The 27848-nt window shown below is 40.6% G+C and overlaps 2 protein-coding genes across 3 annotated transcripts in view; one reads left to right on the forward strand and one right to left on the reverse strand.

Annotated features, from left to right (window-relative positions):
- The window catches only part of LOC119738400 (TM2 domain-containing protein 3-like), a 42568-nt gene extending 18431 nt beyond the window's left edge, over nt 1–24137 (forward strand). For both annotated transcript variants that reach the window (XM_038213290.1, XM_038213298.1), the window contains exons 3-5: nt 3669–3828; nt 5708–5783; nt 22039–24137. In XM_038213290.1, coding sequence (XP_038069218.1) covers nt 3669–3828; nt 5708–5783; nt 22039–22204 — 402 coding nt within the window. In that variant the 3' untranslated portion in view covers nt 22205–24137. The remainder of the gene's footprint in view (nt 1–3668; nt 3829–5707; nt 5784–22038) is intronic.
- Nucleotides 24138–26793: 2656 nt separating this feature from the next.
- Nucleotides 26794–27848, reverse strand: part of LOC119738416 (probable ATP-dependent RNA helicase DDX49) — a 59906-nt gene continuing 58851 nt past the window's right edge. Inside the window, exons 10-11 of the mRNA XM_038213311.1 lie at nt 27704–27775; nt 26794–27605 (exon numbers count right to left, since the gene is read on the reverse strand). Coding sequence (XP_038069239.1) covers nt 27501–27605; nt 27704–27775 — 177 coding nt within the window. The 3' untranslated portion in view covers nt 26794–27500. The remainder of the gene's footprint in view (nt 27606–27703; nt 27776–27848) is intronic.

Below are 27848 nucleotides of genomic sequence, written 5' to 3' on the forward strand. Positions count from 1 at the left end.
GGGGAAGTATTAAGTCGTGAACCCCAAACACGACGGGTGATGTGGTCGATGTGCAACAGGGTGACCGTAAGGTCATGTCTAAGTTCTGCTAAATGCGCTTCAAAAATCTGTCAGATTTATCAAAAATCTGCCAAATTCCCCAGAATTACTCGAAATACACTATAAACACTTAAAATAACATGCAGATGTTGCAGTATTGCCTTTATATAAGGTTCAAATTACATTATAAACAATCTATAGTCACATAAAGATTTTATGAAATCGCGTAAGTTTCAAGAAAAACGTGGTTGCGCCACAACAAAATCTTGTTCGCAGTGAACCTCAGCACATAGACCAGCCAACCTGTCCCATTATGCAAGGGTTTGTTTGAAAAGATTGAAGGTTTGTTTTAAACAAATTACCATTTTTTTCCAATTTGCTATGTTTTTTTGTCAAATAACCATTTTTGCAGAATTCTGCCAGAAATCTGCCAAAAAAACCCATTCTGTCAAATTTTCTGTCAAACTGGTTTTTAAAAAAAAAATCTGTCAAAATTTGGCAAAAAATCGGCTAAAACGGTCACCATGATGTGCAATGACAACACCAGACCCTTAACTTACAGATCTCATGGCTAAATTGTGCGAAAGAGGTTTCGGAATCTATATCATACAGTTCACCTTTCCAGTCACTCAATAAGTCTAACTCTTTAGTTTAAAGTTCGTGTGGTATTTATCAGTCATCAACCAATGACAACAGCGGCTGCAAAGTAAAGGAAAAGATTACATTATGAATCATAGTTCTATAGTCACAGTAACAAAAAGTGAAATTCATTTTTTGCACCAAAATGTACAGGATAGTGCAACAGATGTCATCATTAGTGATTCTGCACTTACATTTTGTACACATAAAGTCTGAAATGTTCAATCAATCATTGTTATTTTAGATATTATCAACGAATTATGTTTTTTTAGAGTGGCCAATGCATATTTTTGATTATGCAAATAAGGGTGGAGTTTGTAGACCAATGTTAATTGAGAATACATTTAACTGCAACTGATAACCAAGGGGCTTTGAGTACTGGTATGGGAAAGGCAATGAAGTGGGCCTACAAACTTCCTACTGACATGGTGTTGCTAGGCAACTGTATATCCATGGTGACAGTGCATTTTAAACGTCATAAATGCTGCGGATAATTTGGTATCGCACTGTCGCTCTGGGCACTCCTCATGTCCGGATCATAAGTGCGATTCCAATTTTTTAGCAGCGTTTATCACGTGGTCTTTTGATTGGCCCGTCTGACGCCGCCTGCGGTTCTAGCAGCCGTATTACGTACGTACGTTGCCTACATGGGATGGGCCTGGGATACACGCTGCCGTGCATAGCAATATCATCAGCACGTGGTGCTAGTCTACATATGTTTAGTTAGCAAATAATTCTGTTTTGGAGGATAAATTTGGTGATATTTTCGAGGCAAAGTGTACGCGAATTTTGAATGCGAGACTGAGATAGGTGACTGAATTTATTCTTCAAATTTCGCCACATACGCCGCCCGGAATATAAGCTACAGGGACATTTTTCACTCAGCTTGAGAACCAACGTTAGCCGTGGCTTATCGAAAATTAGGGTAATGTGACGATGCACTTTCGTATTTTTTAAATAAAGTTCCTTCCTCAATATCGATGTTTTCGTAGTTTCGATATTTTCGATATTTTCGATATTTCTCCAAAATCCGATATTTTCAATATATCGATATTACCAAATAACTTACATCGGCGATATCGATAAAATCAATATCGATAAAATCGATATATCGATGTATTGACGGTGCTTAGCTTGAACCCACAACCTCTCGATCACGAATCCTGTGCTCCACTGCTAGACCACACGTGCCCACTAAAAAGTGGCATTTTCAATATTAAATATGATAAATAGCGGCGAATAAGGTATGCAAAGTTTATTGACCATATGAAGGTCACCAGGGGTCAATATAAATGTTCACACATCTGAAAATTCTGTTCATGTCAGGAAGAGCCAACTTTTAGACTAAGGTCATAAAAAAGTGGGGTTTTCAATAGTATCTTATAAGTATCCATAATAGGGCATACAAAGTTCATTGACCTCTTGAAGGTTACCAGAGGTCAGATATGAAATGCCCTTCATATGAAAATGCTTTTCATAGCATGAACACCTAACTTTTAGAGTTGGGTCTTGAAAAAGTTGGGGTTTAAAGTGTAAATCTTATAACTTTATACTGTGTATAGGTCACTGACCTCTGAAAGGTCACTGGAGGTCAAGTATGATTTTTTTTTCACATCCGATCATATTTTCCATGGCCTGAAGACCTATGACATATAAACTGAGGTCATAGGAAAGTGTCGTTTTCAAGAACAATTATAATAGTGTATATAAAGGTCATTGACCTCTCAAAGGTCACCAGAAGTCAAATATGAAATGTCTCCACATCTGAAAATTTTCTTCATGGCATGAAGAACCAACATGCACGTTTCATGCTTTAGTCACAAAGTGCACAATTTGTATCACATATTCGACCTTAACAGCCCTTAACATTTTTCTACTGCACATGTATACCCTATCAGTTTATAACATGACATAAAAATACAATAAAACAAATTGCCAAAACAGCCATATGTTTGTCCACAAGCATACATTTAGTTGCTGTTTGTTTTTATTGATCAAAAAGATTTTCTAGTCTCCTTGGTGTACTTCATCACATTGCCCAAAAACTTTGCTGAAGCCTATATTTTCAAAATTTTCCAGAAGCCTGTATACTTGGGCTTTAATTGTAAAATACCAGCTAAAATAGGGCTGTTTTATATTTCGACGATGTTTTCACAAAGTGACAAAAATCAATTTTGAGTTTTGCCGGCCAATTTATTGCTCTTGACAAAAGGAAAAATTTGGCCGAGTTTCAAAGCGAAATATTGTTTACTTTTGTAATTATCGTAAACAAACATTTGACAAAATGCCTAAAATCTGTGTTTTTCTGTTTTCACGAAGTGACAAAAACTTACCTCGTTAGCAGGGCCAGAGGAATAATGCATTTCTCTACACACACGTTAGGATGTGATTGGGCGCGCACGCCGTGAACGATGTCGATAAAGAACAGGCGCGTGCGCGCTGCAGTGACGTCAGACGCGCAAATGTAACAATTTCTTAGAACGTTTTATGTTTTCACGAATTGACGAAGAGTGTGTACAACTTAATGGGACAAAATAGTGTGGCCTCTGCGTTTTGCCGTTTTTACGAAGTGAACAAAACTTTTATTGATCTTTATTAATGAATTACAGTTTAATTATAGAGACTTCTAATAAACAACTTTGAATTAGCAAAGAACAAAGCATACGTTACTTGACAATGCAAGAATTTCATAAATCCTTAACTAAAAACTAGTTGAAAAGGTGTTTTGAAAAAATGATTAACTTCAAAGGCGATTATCCCGGATGACCTTTTTGCATGATATTGAGGTTTTTGTCACTTCGTGAAAACACCGTCGATTTTATTACTTCCACCTAGAATGAAAACTTACGTTATCATTTGACCATTCCAGCATTTTGTTATTTATTCCCTAATTATAAAGTTGTTTGTATGTCCTCCTCACCTACCATGTTGTTACCATACCCATTTGCCGTTTGAGTTTTGGGAGCTGAATGATTTTTTTTTCCTCCCAGGGAGACATCATGTTTATGAAAACGTTCGGGTGCCGGTACTGCTATCAGTCTGATGCCAGTGAACATACCTGCACTCCTACTACTAACTGCAGAGTAAATAGCAATCCACCTGCCATGATTAAGGTTAACTGCTCAATCAATCAAGATGTCCTTTGTTTAGGTAAATGTTTCTTTTTACTGGCATTCAGCCATTCTAACGTACATTTATACTAATTACATTAAAAAAATTATTTGGATTCTTTCCCAAAGACGCCGAAGTTAATTTACAAGTACTTTCACAATTAAATAGTAATAGTTGTGAAGATCCACGATTGCTGGTGTTTACACACGTGCGCGGGTGGGTGTGGGTGTCCGGACAAATCTTGTCAGCGCGATAACTTGAGAATACTTAACATATGAACCTCAAATTTGGTTTGTGAATTGTTCTTGGTAATCCTAAGAAGCCTTTTGCATTTGGGGTTGAAAGGTCAAGGGTCAAGGTCACAGTGGCTAAAACAAAAGAAATTTTGTCAGCGCAGTAACTTGAGAAATACTGCACATGTGAACTTCAGATTTGGTTTGTGGATTGTTCTTGGTAATCCTAAGAAGTCTATTGCATTTGAAGTCGAAAAGTCAAGGGTCAAGGTCATAGTGGCTAAAACAATAGAAATCTTGTATTTATTCTGAGATCATAGGGATTAATTCATATAAAACCTACAGAAAACACTAATGATGTCAATGAACGTTCTATGTGACCCAATGTACATTTAATAAGTTGATGTTAAAAGAATGATGTTATGTCACGGCAACAGTCACAGTTGCGGGGCATTTGTGTTTGTAAACACACCTGACTTGTTACATGTGCTTCGATCATCGTGCGTGCTACGGACCGTTAAACATGACGTCATTAAACTGATAATCCACCAAAGAACGGAGCATTTGTAAAAGCATTCAGATATTATTTTAGCATCTAGTTTAATTTGACAGGTTCCATTGTAATGTTTTATTTTATTGCATTGTATCATTGAAACTCTGATACATTTCCTCACTGTGCGCAAGCATGAATTTCCTATCTCCGGCACCAGAAAACAATGTCACTACGCGTGCAAAGTTGTTGTATGTTCGCAATTTACCATATTTTCAGAAGAATTGTTGCAATTACATCAAACTGAGTCTTTTTCAACCCTCCAATGATCACCCCGGGGCGAATTCACCCCTCCTCGTTTCACACTCCCCTTTTTGCCCCGGGGAAAGTGTCTCACCCTGGGGATGAGATTTTCAACCCTGGTCCTGAGCAGGGGTGAACTCGCCCCGGGGATGAGCGATCTCGGGGTTGGCTCGGGGGTGACGTGGGGGGGTGAACATTTCAAGTGTGAAACGGGCTTATTTTCACTCCCGCGTCGCCCCGGGGCCACCCCGAGATTTGGTCTAGTGAGAAAAGGCCAAATGTGTCGCCCCCACAGATCTCTCATGGGTGTAGGGCTGGAACCAAAACAAACCAAAATTTACCATATTTTCAGATGAATTGTTGCAATTACATCAAACTTGAGTCTTTTTCAACCCTCCGATGCTCACCCCGGGGTGAATTCACCCCTCCTCGTTTCACACTCCCCTTTTTGCCCCGGGGAAAGTGTTACAGTTTGGCATGTTTGGCAATTTTTGTGTATGTCTATTTGCACACCAAATCAGCTATATACAACCTGTGCTACCATATTTGGACGGAGCAGTCTGATTTGTTAAGAATCAAGAGTAAATGAATGTTACACACAGCAGCATAGCATCTACCGGTAGTGCATGAACACAGTTCTGTGCATGATGAATGGAATGATTGTGGAGCATTCCCCTTCTTTGATTGGTTTTCTATCATATTGTTTTTCTTATTCAGAAAACAATTACTTCACATACATGTACTATATTTTCTGATGTTATTATATATACAGTGTAAAACATAGAGTTTAGTATTCAAATGATAAGAATTTGTCCAAAAAAAGAGAATAATACAGTGATCTAGAGAAATCCCCACTCTAATAAATTGCTTATGTAATGTGTACACAATGCAGGTCAGAGGAAGTTTCATAGAAGGAATCGTTGTAACTGGACCTCAGGGTACCGATGGTCAACAGCTCTTACTCTCAGGTACAAGTACATACCATGTTCAATTATTAGTATTATAAAATTATTCAAAGTAGTGTTACAGGTCAACAGCACGGAGGCCATATTCGTATACCACAAGTTAGGAGGAGTTTTATTAACAAGTTCAGCACAAAATATTTGATTAAGGGAATAAATGTGTGTTTGGGAGGTATTATAACACTCTGTTTAAGACCGGTTTGAGTCTGGATGGGCGATAACCTGAGTCGAAGCCGAGGGTAATTATCGCCCATCCAGACTCAAACCGGTCTTAAACAGAGTGTTTAATACCGACCGAACACACATTTATTCCCATTCGTAAATATCTTTTCGGTCCAAAATAAAAAAAATGTCAAAAACTAGACGTTGCCAACCATTTTGTTCAACAATTTTACATCATGTTTTACGAAACACCCCTCTGACTATAATATGGAATGCCCCTCCACAACTCGTTACCTAATAGGGACATTGGCGTGCGTGTCGCGCGTACTGCGCGATGTCGCACAAAACGCAGCTGGGCTGGTGTAGTGTGAATTTTGGACCATGAAATACTGATTCACTGGTAGTACATTGCGCATGCATACGGGAGGAATTTGAACATTCAGGCAAGAAACGTTAAAAGGCACCGGATTTCATAGGAGTCTAAAATTTCATGTGACACTGGAAAAGCGTTTAAGACCAGCTAGCCATGTCTTTTTCATCCGTTTAAGACCGGCCACGTGACGGGTTCTCGACCAATAGAAATGCGTAAACTGTCTGAGGCATTTATGAATGTCCGATTAATAGGGCTATATAAATCAGCAAGGGTGTGAGTCTCAATGTACAATTGAGCAACCAGCATGTAGCATGGCGCGGTGCATGATGGAAGAATATTCTACACTCTCAAATCTGAAGCTGGGATTGCATGTTTAAAAGTGAATCAAAAATTTTGAGTTAAATGATAAAAGTGAGACATTTTTTCCTTCTTTACAAATTTGTTTTTCTTTACCAATGTTTTTTTCTGGCCACTATCCCCTAATCAAAGTTATTAAAAAAAGAAAAGAAGCTGCACACCCGCATCATCAGTTAGTTTGTAAGCGTTCATATTGAGGCTTGATATTATACCATTTAGGATGGAACCAACAATAATAAATTCAGGATAAATATATTCAGGATATGAGTTAATCAGACTTTGGCATATTTCTCTTCTGGACAGACTGTTTCGTACCGAAGGCACTCATCAGCAGAATGACAGAATATAGAACACAAGTAGCATCTCCCCTCATTTTGAATCAAGGGTGCTTACGCGTAACGCGCGTTACGTACGAGTTTACGTCACTGAACTAAGAACACACCTGTCTCGATGCCTTCACTTAGAGATGATTTTGCTTCTCTTGTTTAGTGTACCTACAATCCTGGCCAAAATGGTTGGGACACTTGGAAATAACCTTAGCCTCCAATGGTCACCAACTCCCCCACTCCCCCGGTCAATGTTGTTCTCTTCAGGGGATGGAGCACACACTGCGCAATGAGAGACAACATTGACTGGGGGGTTGGGGGCCCAGCGAGATTTGGCCAGGATTGTCTGAATTTTTTTCATTTTTCAAAATATGCATGACATGCCATTTGGGGAGCTGTTTTCTTGAGTTTCGTTTCCAAAATATGAAATGGCGGCCGAAGGATGAATGAAAGAGCACATATTTAGGCCAGATAAAAATTATTGATAGTAATACAAAAATGGAAATTAAAAATACAAATGTTCGAATTCTTTAAAATCACGACTTTATTGTTGCGTGCATCGTAACGGTTCACCATGACGGTTCACCATGCCATTTTGGCCAACAACTGTACAAAATACAGTTTGTATTTAACTTGAAAGGCTCATTAGGATGCATAAACAACATACGATCCTTGTCAATTTGTTTGTATTCACTCATTCCATTAATTTGCCGAAAAATCCATGGTGATCCAAAGTTATTTCGCAGCTAGCCCTTCAAGAAAACTATACCGAAACGCCCGGAATGTCAGCTATTTCTCTTAAACAAAGGGCGGTGGAATGCAAAACTCGCCTGCTCGCTACGCCCATTGCATAGTTTAGCAAAATTCTAGGCGGCGCGCGCTGTAAAAAAAGTTTAGTTGGCCGCGAGAGGGCGCTAGGCACAAAGCATGATCGCAGTGGCTGCTCACATGTAAAATGACACAAACACGAAATTAAGAAGTTATGAAATGAATGCTGGAGTAAGGAACCTGTCGGGTAAAAGTAAGTATTGAAACCCGACCTGGTTACACATCCAAACCAAAATATAAAGGAATTGAGTGACTCTGCTTCTTCTATAATTTACAGTGGTGAACCGTGGTTACACTATGATTTGGATGGATTTTTCGTCCAAATGAGGGATTAAAAACAAATTGAAGAAGATGATACGTTGTTGTGTATCCTAATACGGCTTTCACGTCGAACACACTCTGTATTTTGTAAAAATATCGGCCCAAAATGACATGGTGCACCGTCATGGTGAATCGTGTGCATTGACCATGTTACCAGCGCGCGCGCGTGTGTGTGTATTATTATTTGAGCGCGTACTACGCGCAATATCCAAATCCAATATCAAGGCTACTGTACATTCAGACAATCCCGGCCAAAATGGTTGGGACACTTGGAAATAACCTTAGCCTCCAACGGTCACCAACTTCCCCACTCCCCTGGTCAATGCTGTTCTCTTCAGGGGATGGAGCACACACTGCGCAATGAGAGACAACATTGACCAGGGGCTGGGGGGTTGGGGGCCCAGCGAGATTTGGCCAGGATTGTAGTTCTGGCCTACATATGATTATTGTACTTCTCTGCTCTACACAAATTGCATCTCTTGTTTACGTTAGAGTATGGCAGTGCTTTCTGAACAATGTCCCATTTGATTTCATAGTCTTTCCCTTCGTCCTTTAAGTCCCATATATGTTTACTTAGCTCTGTTTGCGCCCTCTTGCTCTCGGATCTGAATGACTGCTTGTGGTTCGCCAGTCTCGCCTTGAAGGTTGTGGATGTTAGCCCAACGTATGCTTCCTGCTTTCGCTCGTGACGGTGGCCTGGTACACGATGTTCTTGCTGAGGCACTCCCCGCTCAGCGGGCATTCGGCATTGCAGGGGCAACTGCATGTTCTACCACCGACATCGTCCTCTTGTTTTACCTTCTGTTTGTTGACTGACTACGATACCTTTACTGTGTTCCGGTTGAGCACTTTGTGAAGCTAATGTTCCTTGGGAAGCATTTGTCTATTATCTGAAGGAATTTCTTTCCAATGTTGGTACGTACGTTCTTGTAGTATGGCGGGTTGTACCATATCACCTCCCTTTTTCTAGTCTTTTTCCTTGAGTTATTGCTCGGTGTGTATGTCAACTGATACTTGTGCCCGCTTTTTTGCAGAGCCTCTTGGTAGGCCGGGGCAGTGTTCTCGAATGCCTCCTTGAATGACGAGATGTTGGAGAGACTGTTGTTGATTCCCTCTGGTATCTGTTTGATGACGGCGGGTGGGTGGTTTGCCTGGACATGTACATAGAGAGGCACATTACCTGGTTTCATGTATGGCTTGTACCTCCCGTTCGCAGGTCTAATGTGACGTCAAGGAAGTTTACTGTTGGCTTCGATCGTTACCTTTAAGTCATTTTCCCGGAATACTTGGCATATTTCCTTCTTGATGTTTTCTATTTTCTGGGAGTCTCTTCGACTACTGCCAGACCGTCATTTCCGTACTTTGATTTCAGGATCGACAGCATATTTGCTACGACCAGCTCGCACGACTCCGCCCCGTCAAAACTGCCCATCATGACATCAAATTTACTGTCTGCATTACGCTTTTTCCATGGCACCTGTTCATTGAACACCACTGTCTGTTAGCATGGATGATGATATCTTTCTCTTTGTCGCTAATGTTCTCGTAGTTTTCCGCAAACTCTAGGGCCTTCAGGAGTAGCTTTTCTGTTGAATTTTTTGGTGACATTCGCCCTTACATAGTCATATTTACATTAGCCTTGACGGTAAGCTTATCATCGTTCCTAATCGTATTTAAGTCTTCGTTCAATTTGCGTTGGAACTGGCTAGTGGTCTTCTCAAATTCGATGTTTTGAATCAGACTATCCAAATTGTCTTCGAATTCTCTCAGTTCCGGTATGACTGATGGTGTATTCTGGGAGTTAAATCTGTATGTTTCCTCTTTCTCCTCCTTGTCTTTGTTCAGCTCCGGATTCAAAAAGAATAATAATCTCCATCTAATCCTTTTGATGAACATTTCCATTTTCTCGATTAAGCGCTTGGGGTATGTTGTTCTCGATGCTACTGGAATATTCTTCGTTGAATATTCAAAGTTTACTCTTTCCATTTTGATGTGATGTCAGGAATTATGCTCCCGTATCCATGAGCGGTTGTACACACGAAAGGGGAGAAAACGTAACGAACGGAGAACCGATTCGATTCCAAATTCTCTCTATAGGGTACAATAAATAACTAGAGATGTGGTTGTGAACAACCACAGAGCTGTTCCCAAAATATTTTTGATTGTCTATTGGACAGTACAAAATGATTTAATGATTTAAAAAAAATATTAAATATTCAAATTGAAAGTGTAATCAGTAATATTTGCACTTCCGGTACAACCGGAAGTAAGGGTCACATGACTTTGACATTCCAGGAGGTGCATTTCAAGTGCGATGTGAGGAAATGTGCAAAGAACTGGAATCATTTGTTATTGTATTGTTGAGATATGGCAGTCACAATATTGCCTCATTGAATATTCATGACGTCATAACACGAGAATAATAAACTGCACAGTAAGGCAAAAAAAAAAAAAATTAAGTCGGTCTCTGGTCAGTGCGCACGTCGATTTTAATCATGCGCGTCAATCTTTTTTTTTCCAAAGTGTTCCGCTGTAGCTCCAACAGCGCCCTCTATTGCCGCACCTCCTCAATTTTTTTTATCAAAGAGCACCAAGGAATGGGAAATTGCACCAAGACAAATGATCGAGAGCACCAAGGCAAATTATGGAGGACACCAATGTACATGAGGACACCAAAAAAGCAAAATAGTACCCCACCTTGTCTGTACAATCCAAGCTTGAAAAAAAAAAAAGCAAAAACAAAATTCCGGAACTTTGGTCTGACCAGAGACCAATTTTTTTTTTTTTGGCCTAATAATAATTATATATTATTGGATGGCTTTAAGGTGGATACAAGAATATATTGCACGAGCTTCGACTCGTGCAATATTTTCATAGCGATATATTCTTATATCCACCGAAAAAAGCCATCAAATATTATCTTCTTCATCAACTGCGCTCTTCTTCATCAACTGCATGAAGCTGCGTGGTTTCTCACACAAGTAGATTGGGAAGTTATTGGGTGTCTTTGGGGCAACCAAGGGGGAGATCGGAGTTGGTGACAGACTGATCATTGCAACATGGCCCAGACCTCCCAATGGTGGGGCTGCATCTGCAATCAGCTTGGGCTGCGGGGTCTCACCCACTGCAGCTTCCATAGGACCTGGTGCCTCTCTTATCATCAACCGGCGGGTGTTGAACCCTCCAGTTCTGCAATACTCCTGGAAAGCTGGTCTTTCTCCCACTGCAAGAATTGGTTTTCCATCTTGGAAATATTTATGTCCTCATGCAGCAACTTTCAGTCAAAAGGGGGCAATTTGTCAGAAACAGAGAACTGATGGACTGTAGTAGGCCTGTCAGTTTGTTGGCACGTTCGTTTGTTGGAACAACAACACTAGCTGTGGACAAACACCAGCTGTTTGAAATGACTCTGTGACATTTCCTCATCGACAACTGAATTGCAACTGACTAGATCTTACAGTTTGAGCGGGTGCTTGAGGAGACACTTTGCCTCTTTTACAAATAAATGAATTAGGTTCACTGCCAGTGATATGCTGACGGCTCACATGTGTATTGCATGTTCGTGTGAAATTTATTTCTTCAATCAGTAGGACTTGATTTAACACAATGTTAGAAAGAATATTCGCTTCTGGGGGCAAAAAGAAAAATGTCAAATTCTGGAGACATGAACCTGCAACCTGCAGCATTGAGCCCACGCAACCTATAGTGCAATAAAACTGTCTGGGAGTCAGCAAAGTGCAACAGAGTTTCTGTTTTCACAGTGCATTTCTATAATGTTCCTGTAAAACTAAACTCTAGAAAGTCCACCCATGCAAAATATGAGGATTGTTGGTTCTTTTTCAAAATGGCCGCCAAAACGTCAAAAATTAGGAGAAAATTTTAAAAACAGAAACATTTGGTCAAATATTACAGATAGGGCATGACTCTTTCATCCAATACCGCGTTTACAGGGTCTGGGATTTCCTTAATTTTGTTTCGTCCTCATCTGCCTTTTTTGATTCTAACTAGACCCACCTGGAAGCTGCATGTTCTGTGGTTGTCATCTGTATACTTTTACATAAGTACCTGGTATAGATACATGTAGACTTCTTGACATACTAACTCAACGTGCCGGGATACCAATTTGAAATTTATGACCATTCTTTACATCCATATTATCCCAATCCGCATGGGAAAACTACAAATGTATAATGTTGGTTAGGATTATAGATTAGGATTGTGTAAATATAAACGAAGTTGTCATGAATGTTACATTAACCCCTACAATCTTTTTTAATTTCTAGCCAAGCTTGTTCCATTTTTATAAGCAGCAACGTTGTTGCTACCTGGAATGTGATGTTAATAAAGGTACTTATTTGACTTGAATTAATGAAGAATATTTACACCTTTCCCCCCACTGGTACATTATGTGTTGATTATTAATACATTATTGGTTGATAAAGTATCCGTTTTGTGGTACAAATGTATATGTTATTGGTTAGTGGTTTTTATTTTATTACATTATCCGTCAACACGTGATACATTAGGCCGGAAAAAAACAAAATTTCTGCTTTCGATTACATGCCTTTCAAAAATAGGGTTGGTCGGTCGGAAATTCTTTTTTCTTTTGGCCAATATTTTTTTATGCAGATTGAATGGGGTATTCAATTATATGCGAAGTTTTAGCCTGAACTATTTCCATTGCACTACGAAAGGTATACACAAAATGGCCACAAAAAGTGAATAAAACCTACCTTAATTATTGTCAATATATTTACGTTCGATAATTCTTAAAAAATAATGGAAAATGCAGGTCGTTCGCATCATATGCACAGCGCTTGTCAAAACGGGAAGCTGGCAAAAACTCCGAAGTGTGTGATGCGCACGGCCGATATACCTCGTTTTATGGTTGAAAATTTTGGGAAACATGCTGTATGTATCACTCCAAATAAAAATGAACTCTTGAACATGGAAAATAAATACACAGACAATCTAGATCAATTCTGTGAATTAACTTGCAAAAATTTTCTTTCTCCATTGGTGTTTTCTGGGCATTTTTACGATGTCGAATCCGACCAGTTGACGCTGACAGTGCACGTGCCTAGCCATGCTAGTGCTAGCGATCGTATAGCCATGACAGACTGGTTACCGCATTTTCATCTTGTCTTCTAAATTGGCCCCTGCACGGCGCGGCGGGAACCAGTCGTGGCTAGTTGAGCTACGCACGTGATTATACTATAGTCACCGTGACACATGGAATTGCGAGGTATGATGATCGCGAAGTGAATTTGTAAAAATAACGGAGGTTTCTTTGGAAAAAATAGCGAATGTAATTGTAAGTAAGAAAACAAATAAATACAAGCATTTTTTTTATGCAAATGGTTGTTGAGAGGTATTTTGTGAAGACAAAAAAGACAACAAGCTTTTATCTTTATTTATTGAATCATTTTTTCTTTTCTTTTTTGGAATTGCCGATAATTTTTTAGGGTCGCAGCCCAAAAATAGGGTCGGTCGGGTAACCAGAAGCAGAAGTATTATTTTTTTTTGGCCTTATCAGTTAAAAATTGTACGACACCTATCATTCAATTTTTGTTAGTCAATGGTTAGTGATAAAATATCAGTCAATTTGTGTGACATTCTCGGTTGATGATACGTTATCCGTTGGTTACTACATTATCGCTGATTAAGCCATTCGACCCTGAGACCTTATTGCACAGAATGGGTGAGAGATTGGCAAGTAAAGAAAGCTCACCATATGCACAGTCAATACGATAATACTGTTGCAGAACAGTTGATATTGGTGCGCAAAGCTCACCATAGTTTAGTTGGTTGGTATGCGGACTTCTGTTTGTTGTACAGTGCGAGCATTGCGTGATTGGTTGGTACCTGGCGCGGGTTTCACCGCACTCTTCCACACGGTGCTCTTTCATTGCACTTTTCCATTGTGCTGCTGTCATTGTGTGCTCTAGCTGTAAGTTGTGGCGCAAAGCGTAGCACAGTTCCCGCTCAGAGACTTGCTGAAGCGTGTGCAGTACAGCTGTGGTCAGTCTCTCACTCAGGAAGAGCACTGGTTTAGTTCCTGTGAGTGCAGGGATTAGGAAATCTGATTGGTACGGGAAGCATTCTAGTTAAGTTCTTGACGATTATTGGGAAGGGGCCAATTCTTACACCCGGGCAGGACACACCTAAGTAGGACACACCTAAGTAGGACGCACCTTATTGGGTCTTCAAGTGGTTATAATAAAGCAGTGAAGCCCTAAGTACCTGAGTGTCGGATCAATTCATTGGACGTTAACCCTTCCCCGAGTGTGTTCGTGAGGTTTGCGTGAGAGCGTGAAAGAGTGTGTGCACTGCACCCCTGGCGGTAGACTGCCCTAAAACGAACCTGTTCCCCTGGCCTTCCCTACAGCCGCTCGTCGGGTCGGCAGAGAGCAATATCCAAGGCATTGTCGACACAAGACCACCACAAATGGTGTCAGAAGTGGGATAGGCGCCAGGATTACACAACTCAAATCCCATCACAAACTACAAGCAAACAATCACCTACCTAGGAACGAGTCACCCGGATAAGCGTCATGGACAAGAAACTAGCAAACCAACCTAGACCAGGACTTAAAGAGGAACTGCGAGCGACCGAGGACGTGGCTGAAACTTCCCAGTACGCGGAGGAGCAACAATGCGTAGAAGTTGAGACTGAGAGCTCTGGACAAAATTGGGTCAACTCCATGAACAGCTAGACAAACTGGAGACGAGAAGGGTGCGACTTAAAAGTCTGCAGGTGGATGCAAAGGCAGGTGCGCAAGTGGAGTTACCATCAACGAGTTTCGGATACCTTGACACTGTTAGAGATGCATCAAGTAGCCTGATATCATCGTCAACACCTATGCCAAGGTGCAGACCTACGCCAAAACCCAGAACCAGGTATCCTACACTATCGTCTTCATTACTGGTACCTACAAATACACCAGTCACATCTTCGACATCGGTAGAAGCGTCCCATCAAGAAATCAAGAGTAATGCTGACATAGTAAAAGGGTGGTCAATGGAGAGAAATTTCTTGGTGGATGCAACCGGGAGAGCATCAGAGCTAGTGAAGCAAGTTTCAGGCAAGGACATCTCCAGCCTAGATAGGCGAGAGCTGGTAGTGGAAGTGAAGAAAGAAGGTCATTCGACTGCAGGGTTGAAGCGGCCCAACATCGTACCAGATAGGTACAAAGGCAAGACTGCATGGAGGGACTTTTTGCAGCATTTTGAAGCGTGCAAACTTGCTAATGGGTGGACGGACGAACATGCTAAAGTTTTCTTGGCTGCGAGCTTGCAGGGGATAGCGGTAAAGGTGCTAAACAGACCTGATGGTAGTCAAGCAATGGCACACAAAGAATTGAAAGACAGGCTGGAGAGGAGATTCGGACCAGGCCAATCGTCGGAAAACCACTTGATGGAGCTGTGTTGCAGACGACAGGGCCTAAAGAGATACTGAGGGAGCTAGGTCAGTCAATCAGGGAGTTGGCCACACTGGCATATCCTGATATAGCAGACGAAGGGAAGGATCGCCTAGCAAGAGGTCACTTTTCGGATGAAATAGAGGACCGGGCCATTCGTGAAGGACAGGGCCTAAAGAGATACTGAGGGAGCTAGGTCAGTCAATCAGGGAGTTGGCCACACTGGCATATCCTGATATAGCAGACGAAGGGAAGGATCGCCTAGCAAGAGGTCACTTTTCGGATGAAATAGAGGACCGGGCCATTCGTGAAGGAATTTTCCGGGCACAGCCAAAGACACTTGATGAGGCTGTAAGGGCAGCAATGGCGACAGAGAGTTTCCTCAAGTTGGAGCAACAAAGACCCAGTCGCAACCCAAAACAAGCACGAGTACTGGAAGGACAAAATGACTCTTCGGTGGAAAAGCTGAAGGATTTCGTAGGAAATAGCCAGAAACAGACGGCAGAGGCCATACAAAAAGCTCAAGAAGAGACGAAAGTGTGGGTGGCTAACCTGGTGCAAGGGAGACCTACAGGTGTAGGGAACGACAAACCAAAGATGACAGAAGGCGTTCTGAGTAAATCTTATAGGAGACGACCTAGAGAGGACATTGTATGCTTTAGGTGCAAGAGGAAAGGATATTTCTCTCGTGACTGCAAATGGCCACCAGCAAAGAGACACGGGTCGGGAAACGGCTTGCAGCTGACCCCAATGCCCGAGGGACAGCTGGGAGGAGAAGAGGGCAACAAGACCATCGTCCACGAGCCAATCTAGTAGATAAGGATCATGTAATTACCAATTCGATTGCAACAGAAGAAAAAGTGAAAAGGGGCATGTTTGTACCAGCAGTGGTGAGGGGACAGCAGGCGAAGCTTCTGGTGGACACCGGGGCAACATACTCTTTTCTGTCATCTACTCTCTACCACAAGATCTCACCTGAGAATAGGCCACATCTTTCTAATGAGGATTCGTGCATTAAAAATGCTGATGGTTCCTGGATAGTGGCGTTAGGTAACGCCTGGGTGAAGTTACAGGTGGGAAGAAACACACATCCAGTGTACTCAATCTTCGGAAACTTATAGTCTATGGATGGCATCCTGGGTATGGGTTTTTTGTACCCAACGTGCGGGTCACTCAACTTAGGTACACTTGAGCTCACGGTAAATGGAGAACGGGTGAAGTGCAGTGATGAGTACGCAGGGGCAGCCGGGGGCAGGAACCTATACAGGCCAGGCAGTGAGGGTAACCTGAGCGTTGAACAGAATGTGTGTGTGGGCGTGCTACAGAATGCCCGAGCCATTTCTTTAACTAGCCATGAGAAACTAACGAGATTCATTTCTTTCCATCATTGTCAGGAGGAAAATATGAGTCGAAACTCACCAGCGAAGAGGACTCCACTGGACCTACTACGAAGACAATAGACTGTCCGAAATGCCACAGTGTGTTCCTACATTGGAGGAGTCTGGACCGTCATCTGACGAGTGTTTTAATGGTGCCGGCAGTGTTCACACAAGAACAATCAGCGGGGTTATCTTCTGATGCATTATTAAGATTGTCATCCGTCTTGCCTGGCTGAGGTGAATGGGATCAAAACTGAGTCCTATGAGGACAGGAGGCGTGAGGAGCATACCAGGAGCGAGGTAGAAAGGCATCGCCTAGAGGACAAAAAGTCACCTAAGGGTAAACGGGAGGAACCAGGTTCACAACCAGAGATCAAGTCGCGTTCTGCTGGACGGAGCGAAAGTGGACCTACGGCCGCTACAAAGAAGCGTAGCCGGGAGAAGAAAGATGAAGAAGAGGTGACTAGGAAGCGTCGCAAAGAGAAGAAGGCACCATCGACAGTTTCACATGCACCTGAGGAGGAGTAGGCACCAAGCAGTAGCAGTGTTTGCGATGAGCCTGATGAGCCAAGGCTGAGCTCTACTCTTCAGACGCCGGTGGAGAGCTCCCAGAGATAACACTGTCGCCTTCCCTTCCGCTGATGATGGATCTAGAGGAACCCCACAGCCATGAGGAGCCAGTCATGCCGCCGAGAGGGAAGCCACGAGGGATGATAAAAATGATGAGGGATGAGGCCAAACAACGCGATGGTCAGGAAACCTCTGCTAAGGGGGGAGAGAACATCCCAATCCTGTCAACACCACTGCACCTAGACAGGCTGCTACTGGGACAGGCAGTCCGGATCAGGGAAGTTAAGGACACCTACTTGTATAGAGATGGAGACAAGACACTGTCTCAGATGTTCCTTATTTTCTTACTTACCTTTTTCCCCTATTTGTTTTAACTTACCTCTAAGGAAAATAGTTGTTTCCTAAAGTTAACTTACCAGGACTATTCCATTTTTCCTCCCCTTCAGCTTTTATTTTGGCCATGAGTTGTTCTTCCATTCCTTTAAGCTGTTTTTCACATGTTGTTCTTATGTTCAGTGACGGTCTTTAAATAGTTTCTTTACTTCTGTAGGAGTAGTTAAGTTAGTATGCAGCATGCAGATGACAATAAAGCTAGCAGCATGCACCAGGCTGCACACACCCGGACTATGTTTCTTTATTTCAGTTACAAGACATTGTTATAAATGAGGTTAGGTATTCATGATACATGTATTACATAAGAGGGTTATGTGTAGGTTTCTAGGAAAGCCACTTCGATAGTTGTTAAGGGAAGTACTTTTTTATTGAGTGTTGAGTGTGCTTGAGATAGAGAGAGAGAACCTTGCTGGGGGTAGCCACTTCACCAATTTTGATCTGTTGCAAAGTCTGCGCTTCAGCCAACACATTATCCAGGTGTTGGAGCCAGTTGTTTTTTCAACAAGAAAAAGTAAAGCTTGACGAAAGTCGTCAAGGCAGACCGTTGCCAATCTGCAATTTTTAGCTTTGGCGTAGCCAAGATTGCCTGGCACATTGAGTAGCAGTGGCACAGATACCCAACCTGCGAGATCAAGACACCATTTCTGAAGAGAACTCGTAAGTTTAATTTTCTGGTTATTTCACTTAAGTTTATTATAACTCCAATTTACTCACAGTAGCATCTTTTCGCCTAGAAAGTGACTATTGAAATTGTTATTAGAGGATCAAACTTGCTTTATTTCTGGCAGAAGCCGGGGGCATAGAACCTCCATCAGATGTATGCATAATGTGCAACAAAACCTGACACCACCAGTACCTGGCAACACCACCATCAATATTTGAGTCTTGTATCATTTACTTATTTTTTTTATTAAGAACCAGAAGTTCTAAGAAGATACTTTTTTTTTCAATTTAAAAATTCAAAAAAGTGGTTGGTAATTGTAAGATTGAAAGAGGAACTCTTGAAAATTTGTGAATTGAGAAGAAACAAAAACCCTTGAAAATACTTTAATAATTTCCTATAAATAATAGAGAACTGATTTTGTCTAAAGAGGAATTACTTCAGTTGATTGATTTAATCTATCATCAGAAATTTAATACGATTTTGGAGGAAATATATCTCCTGTGAATGTGTAACTATGATTATTTGTAAATAAATTGTAAATGTTGTAATATAGTAAAGAAACTTGAGTTCTTCCCACCTTGAGACACCTAAAGGCAAAGAAGTCGACACAGCAACATACCTCACCAGGTCCAACATCACAGGGAGAAGGTCGCTTAATATGCAGGTTGATGAAGACCGATTGTGATTCAGTCGGAGCACCTTATTCGGATGAGGGTCTCATCAGTGCCATGATGGGTAGAGTCAACCGCGTGATGGAGACTACTACACGACAGGTGTACCATGGAGGCAACAAAGTGCCCAAGGACAAAATACAGCGCACCTACGATATGGATTTCCTGGCTGGAGTTGCACAGGATCCTTTGGAAGTTTTGTTTTCTTGTAAACTAAAGGAGAGTTTTGTATAAGTGTGTGACCCTGCGCGCCAGGCGGTAGACTGCCCCAAAACGGACCTGTACCCCTGGCCTTCCCCACAGCCACTCGTCAGGTCGGTAGAGAGCAATATCCAAGGCATCATCGACACAAGACCAAAACAATACTTTCTCCGAAATGCAAAAGTCAATAAAGAGGCTTTGAATGACTGCTCTCAACATCCAACTGGGGATGACTTTGAAGGTGCATTGTTGATAACTTGCCCAGGTGCTAGACAGGTTCCCCCTCCCAACAATTATAATAAGTTTACTAAATAAATAAATAAACAAGAGGTCTATATCTGTTTGAAACAGCCTCAAAATTTAAAAAAATATGTATAAAATCACATGATGAGGTCATGATGACGTCACCTCAATTTTCACCTATAACACAGCCCGTTGACCTGGTCTACCTACATACCAAATTTCATCCTGATCGTACTTTAATACAGTTCTCTAGATATAGGGCTGTTAAATTTGCACATTTAAGATGACGTCATGTGACCCATGATGACATCACTATGACGTCACTATGACGTCACTTTGACGTCACTCTTCGGGACGCAACCTTGCTATAGGGACTATGCCTATGGTAACTTTGAATGATGAAGGACAAAGATTAATGCCAAAAGTGGCACCGACAAAAGACATGTACAAAGTCTATGACATTTTTGGAGTAGAACAAGAAGAAGAAGAAAGAAAAAGATCAGATCAGAACAAAAACAAAGGCTTTTCCGCAACTCTGCGGAAAAGCCTATAAAAAAATATATACATTCTAAATCCAAATTCCAGTAGACGTACCGGCACCAGTTCAAGCCCATCAAGATGATCGTGCATGCTGGCCCATTTTAGATCACCATTTCTTGGTGAAAAAAAAAAAACAAAGTGAACAAAACAAAACGGAAACAACAATACCAATATAGCATAAAAGGCCATCAGCCTGGGGGATTGGTCAGTATCAAATGAGGGGAATAATGGTCATTGTGGTTTTTGGCAAGGTATGCACCCCTGTAGTTGGAAAATATGTGAAAGCATTGCAGCAGTGGCAGCTTTTTGTGTGCCATCACCTTTTTTTTAAATGGCAGCCAAAACATGTTTCCACATATAATTAATCCGGTTCAAGCATATTGGCGGCCATTTTGAAAAAGAAAAGTAAAAGTGATAACATCCAAAAAACTGCCACCGCTCACACTACAAAGCTATCACACATTTTTTAAATTCTAGATGTGTATACATGTACCTTGCCAAAAATTGCAATGGACATTGCTCTTTTCAGCCATTTGAAACCGGTGGCCCAATTTTTTGACGGAAGCTGATAGCCTATAATTGATTAATGACATTATCAAATAACCTTAATTCACTGGCATCATAAATGTGTACGTTTGGCATTCCATACCGGAAAACTTGGCTTAGGTCCTCTGGATTATTTTATCCCAAATCGCCCACTGTTTGGTCTCAACGTTTCGACTAGCCTGCTCTAGTCATCGTCAGGAGAACTTAAAGCAGGACTGTTCTTATCAAAACAAAAACTACATAGCGAAGGTTGAAGCAGGACAAGTTCTTTTCGGAACTAAATATCTTCTAAGCAGTAGTTATTACCACATGGTGTTACCGCAAACCGAAACAACACACATATCCTGTATTACAAATTATATTTATTTTTGTGGGTTTTTTTTTGGGGGGGGGGGTTGTTTCTTCTTGTCATAGTGAGCCCATCACGTGGGTGGGTTTCTATCACCGATAAAACACTGGCTGGGCTTTAAACATTTATTTCCTGTACCGCTGCATTCTAAGCCACAATCGCAATACGCTCCGCACATTTGCTATCTCCATAAGGCCAAAAAAAAAAGTCTCCGGTTTCTGGTATGCGCGCACGTCGCCGTAGCCATGCGCGTCGGCAAAATGAAAAAGGTTTTTTTTTCAATACAAGATGATGTCTCAAAACCGCCAAACTCACTGGTTTGACTGGAATCCTGCTGCTGCACAATTTTAACGTGTTTTTAGATGGGGCTATGATCGAGAATAAGCTTTATGTGGCCTCTCTGGACTCCCATATATTTGCACTAAGTTTAGTCGGGCACCATTTGCAGTCATCAGCCGACATTTGAAGCCAAAAAAAAAAAAAAAACAGGTAAAAAAAAAAAAAAAGCCGCGTCGCCGCACCACTTTTGGGGCAAGCTCCATACCAGAAACCGGAGACATTTTTTTTTTGGCCTAAAAGAAGCTTTTTAGCAATAAGCAAATGAGGCACACACCATATACTTTACATGGCCAGAGGTGTGTTTCACAAAATGTGAGGTACAAGTTTTGAACCAAATTGTTGGAAAATTGTGATTTTTGAATTGTTTTGACGTTTTGCCCAAAAGGAATTTATGAACAAGTACATTTAAAACCGTGGAAGGGCCTGTGGTCGCTGATAATGGCCCTCGCCTTCAGCTCGAGCCACTGTCCATGTCCAGCCCCATAGCCAGTTTTAACGTACTTGTTTAAAACTGTCCAGGAACCCGTTTATTCCCTTATTAACATACATTGTGTTGTCTTGTTATTGTTATTTTCCAGCATTACATTAGGAGGTTTTGGAGCAGACAGGTTCTACCTAGGCTACTGGCGGGAGGGCCTTGGCAAGCTCTTCAGTTTTGGTGGGCTGGGTGTCTGGACACTTGTTGATGTTGTACTTATAGCAGTGGGATACATTGGGCCAGAGGATGGATCCTACTTTATATGAGGACAGAGGGGAACATGAGGAAGCTGCATCTACTTTGCGGGGGGAAAAATCACGCCACATCAGCTGAAAATGTCATTGCTTATATTTTAACTACATGTACATATGTGACTCCCCTAATCCACCCCTAAAAAAACCATTCCGAGACTACTGTATAGTTTGTAGGCTTTACGTTTGTGTTAATATGCCAGCTAATATGTTCAACCTGTTTGTTATCAAAAGAAAACAAAAGACCAGGATAAATCCCCGTCTCCACAAGAATTAGTAAGGTGGGTGGAATCATTACCAACTGGTCCAAAGCGCCAAATTCCGCATGTAGACTCTATGGGCCATACAAAGCATATTTAGAAAGGGTGACACCTGAATTTTTTTGAAAGCTACCTAATATAGGGCCGCCGTGCCATATAAGTATACACATACATAGTTTGGGGTTTCAATTGATGTATTCTTAATTCAACATTTTCTAAAGCATAAAGGTGACTAGATAATTATCAGAAGATATGAAAGATCCAAAATCTTACCCCAAAGTTGCGCACTTTTACCTTTTTATCAAGAAGGCTTGCCAAACCTCAGCATTGATGAGCTTCAAATTCACAAAGTTACAAAGGGTTGCCTTAAGTGTGGGACTTGAACAAGTTCAAAGACGTCCCTCAAAAGAATAGATTATGGTTGTTTTATGTTAATGTCAAATATTTTCTTACATGTAAATTTGGGGATGTCTTTGAACTTGAACTCTGGTCTAATTTTAAGCCCAATTTCCTAACACTTCTATTCCCCTTCCCCTTTTTTTTCTTTTTTAATTGGGGTAACTGTGCCAGTCTCAACTTTGTGAATTCAAAGTTCTTCAATACTGAGGTTTGGCAAGACCACTTGATGAAATATGTGAAAAGATAAATGTGCCCAACTTTAGGGTATAATGGTAGCCCTTTTGGATCCATAATAAGTCCTCATTATTGAGAGAGACAACTAAAGATCAGCCATATCACCAATTCATTGAATGGCTGCAGAAATGGATGGAACAAGGACATAGATATGCCTGCCTGCATCTAAATCCATTGTCTTACTGGAAACAATTTCACTACATATATTTCCTTGGCATTGGAGGCATAGAGGGTACTATCTCTTGCCCAAGGTGACCCCTAAAACTAGTGGAGGGAAGGAATCGTCTCATCCTCTATTTAAGACCGGCTCCGTGCAAGGTTCCAAGCAAAGCCAAACCACTAGCCCTACTATGGTTGATTGAGTAGTAGGTGTATGGGATTAACCATTGAGTGATCATTAGGCCCTGCATCCTGCGCATGTGGGCATCAACACATGTGCCTCCACAATGCCTTAGTGCATTCCCAATGAGCCAAGTGTGGATTCACTGGATTGGTATATTTATCAGTATGCAAATATTGAGTGGTCTTAAATTGTGAAATAGGAGGAATATTATCGCAAGGTTAAATCTGGACTTTTCCAGTTCACGAGGCAAAGCCGGGTCAACTGGAAAAGTCCAGATTTTACTGAGCTATGTTAGTTCCCAAAGTTATTGGAAGTTGAAAAAACTAGGTTTTGTTAAATTATGGCAAAACTAGCAGCCGACATGAGGTATATATGAGGTATATATATGAGGTATAGCATTATTCTAGAATGCTGCAATACTGCGTCAGTATCCGAGAATCTGCATCATGGTACTTGGGACATATGACAGAAGACTTCAGTCACCAGAAACCTGAATTTGAGAACATATATTTATCTGTTGTGGAAAAGCCTTTATTACATTTGTTTTTTGGGTCATATTTTGTTTCTTCTGATTTATGTCTTCTTTGTTCTATCCTAAATTACATAGCCTTTGTAAAAGAAACATTCCGGGAGGCATTTTCAACATTTAGAAAACTAATTTGTAATCAAACTTGGCTCAAACAACACTTACATGTTCTAAAGTGCATGGATATTTATTACCTTAAAAATACTTACAAAGTACTGTTCTCAGACATAATGAGCGTGTTCGATTACTCCCCCTTACTCGTGCCTCTAAATCAGGAAAAGTTGCATATGTAAATGATCTCTGGTCACTCGACAAGTGACATGCGCAATACATGAGAGTAAACAAATGATCTCGGGTACGTGGCCATAATGAATAATAAACGTTAAATATCGAAGCCCCCTTTTAAAGTGGTTGGTTTTTAATATATTGAAGGTGACATACTTCACTGAAGCCATGCTGCTTTAGACACACAATGGGTGCGTTCGAGCGTGCTACTCATGTTAACACAAGTATACTCCTGAGCACCCGAACGGCAGGAGTACGACCCGCAGGTCAGCAAGAGTATACTCTCCATCATACCGGGAGTATACTCCTGCACTGAGAGTAATGCGCACGCAACATTTTCCTGCACTTTGGAGTAGCAAGAGTAACACGCTCGAACGTACCCAATGTGTCAAATTTCCGCCCATTGTCTTAGAGTTATTTGGATACAAATTTTCGTTTTTGAACTTCCCACAACTGGCACATTACATTATGTGATACTTTCTCGAATAACTGGCTCAGCAGCTCGGTTACTTGGGCCAGGCTTGAGTAAGCGCCAGAAGTCATAGTTAATAGAGAGTTGAATACATGTACCTCTAAAATGTAAGCAGTTTCATTTGCAATCTTTTGACAACTAAAACCACAGGTCATGTGGGTGATTCAATCAAAATAGGAGCTAAGTCAGATTCTAGAGGGTGTCAATTCAAATTCAACTCAACTGTTCATAACATACATGTAATATAATATTCAGATGGAAATAAAATGTGATTAGGTTAAACATTAGAAAAATTGACTGCACATTAATCTTAATGTCATTTATCTTTGACTATTGCTTCATGCTAATACACTCAACCAAAAAAAGAAAGTCCCCCCTTAATACTTTTTTGTCTAACTCAAAAACTACTGGGCAAATCTTGCTCAAATAACAACTGATCAGTACAGATATTCCTTAGCAATCCAGCCATACTCTTTGTTTGGCCCAAAACAGTAATAATGTGTACAAAATTATGCAATTTATGACAAATGGTACCGGAAAAAAAGTTGCACTTTTGTATACGTGCAAGGTGAGTGTGAACCACAACTTGCACGTATACAAATCATTTGTTATAAATTGCATGAATTCGTACACAATGGGTCGTATGTATAAAAACTAGCATTTACTTTTACTACCCATTTGTAAGCATTTACTTGCATTTGTATGAATAAAAATGAAGCAAATGCTTTTACTGGAAAGCATTTGCTGAAAGCTAAAAGTATTTACTTTTTACTTGCTAGCTTTCGCTAGACTAGAAGTGTTTACTTCATTTCGTATGAATAAAAAGGAGTAAATGCTTCAGATTTCAAGCATTTACTTGTCATTTTTCAAGGCTGGGTTCGGGCAACCTTAAAAATATAAAGCAAATACTTCTGCGCAAAAACTGCTGCATTTATTAATATTAATCGCCCTAAAATTGACACAAAACGTTAATAAACTACATATAATACCATACACTATATTTTGACTAACACTATGCGCAATTTAAATACTTTTTTATGCATTTTATTACTAGAATTAGAAACGATAATTTCGCATTTAGTTGTTCACGATATGAGAAGTGTTAGCGTAACTTCAGTGCGGCACAGAAGGATTAAGGATACATTTTATCCAACGGCACCCTGGGGACTGAACAAAATGAAATCATTTGTTTAGTTTATTATGTCACCAATCTTTGCACACTATTATTTTTCTTTTATATTTCAATAAGCAAAACTCTTTGTGTATCGAATGTTAGTATGATTTTACCCACTTTAACAAGTCTGTGATTTTTATGCAATTGTGACGTTTACACAGGACACTGTGGACCTTTACAATTTTCATGAATGATGAAAGTATACTTTTTGTATTCTGCAACAGTCGAAAAGTGTCATCATTTTTGCTGGATTTGAGGATCAAAATGTATGTACTACTACATGTACTGTATGCATCACCTTGATTTGGACTATTACACCACCTGTAAACCTGTGTGTGTGCGGCAGTTCGTACACATAAAAGAAACCCTATTGTGGGCAATCATTCGTCCATGAAAACAATCCAACAGTAAGAAGCATTTGCTACCTGTTGTCTAGTAAATGCTGAACAGTAAAGGAAATCTTTTATTCATACGAAATCAAGCATTTGCTTTTCCTTAATGCTTGTACTCTAAAGTAAATGCTTTTACTTTTTGCTTAAACTTCCTAGCATTTACTAGTTTTTATACATACGACCCATTATCACTGTTTTGGGCCAAATAAAGAGTATGGCTGGATTGCTAAGGAATTTCTGTACTGATTAGTCTTTATTTGAGCAAGAGGTGCTCAGTAGTTTTTGAGTTAGACAAAAAAGTATTGGAAGGGGGACTTTCTTTTTTGGTTGAGTGTACAATGTATTGTAATATTCAGATGAAGATGACAAAACCTGATTAAGTTACTTTTTTAACCCGTACTGAGACCGTAGTGTTAATCGTACATCAGTGTATTTTCAGAAAATGTTTTTTGTTAAAATCTTAATTATTCTATACCAAAAATTCTGAAAAGTAAAATGAAGAACCCCTTCAGTAACGTGTCCAATATTTAATTTTTAACTTGTGTTTTATTTTTTCAATTTCCTTTTTACTCTTAATCAAGGCATTTGCAACCTTCTGAAAAGGCTTTTATTGGTGGTGGTTTTGCTCACAAACCGATCCACCCTGCAAGTAGACTGGTTTCCGGTCTAAACATTACCAAAAACGGTGGTGAGAACCAGTCCACACTGCCAGAACTGGATTATTGTCAAATTGCAAATAAATTCAATACTTTTGAGTAACAGGCTTTCACATACAAAATGCACGATCAACTTGTGAACTCCCATACATGCACACACATACCGGTATACTTCGTGCTTTATAAGGCTGTAATGTATGACATCGAAGTATCACTTGACCATCTAGTTTCTCTGTGATTGGCCAACATTGCAACAGGCAAGCATTTGGTTAGAAACCACGCCCTGCAATGTATAATACTAGACATGAATTCTTATCCAATGGCATAATGGCGACTATTTGTGCTGTGTACGGTTGTCATGATCATGCCGACCCAGCACTGGGTGTTCGATCCATGTTTTTCTCACAGTTTGTTGCCGTCCATCATAGCTTTGAAGGCTTGCCTACTACGTACTGTGCGTGGTGCTACACAATCTTTGCCTATTTCAATGGCAACGTCGACTTTCCTGTACTCGTATGTAGGCCAGGTCAGTGAGGGAGCGTACAGCAGAGATAGATGACATTGGGGATTTCATGGTAAAGCAGCTGTGGATGTGGAGGCCTGTTCCATTTCGTGTCGTTGTGACCTTGTTTTCTTCAGCAATTTGTATTTTTTCCTTTCCTCCTCATCTGGGTCCTGCCCCCAAAAAAGAAATTCAGTCACAGAAATCTAGAACTGTAGACAGTTGAAAAACTACAAATAAAAATGTAAAAAGAAATTACTTTATTTCTAACCTTGCCATCCAGGATCATTTGTTTCCGCTTGTTGATGGCTCTCTTTTCATCAATATCAAGCTCTTCAAGTTTCTGGGGGAAAATAGAATAAAGTATAGGATTCTTATAATTTCTAAATGAATACCGAATTACCTCCAAGGCAGGA

The sequence above is a fragment of the Patiria miniata genome, unplaced genomic scaffold (assembly GCF_015706575.1).
Source record: "Patiria miniata isolate m_02_andy unplaced genomic scaffold, ASM1570657v1 HiC_scaffold_10, whole genome shotgun sequence".
Classification (NCBI taxonomy): domain Eukaryota; kingdom Metazoa; phylum Echinodermata; class Asteroidea; order Valvatida; family Asterinidae; genus Patiria; species Patiria miniata.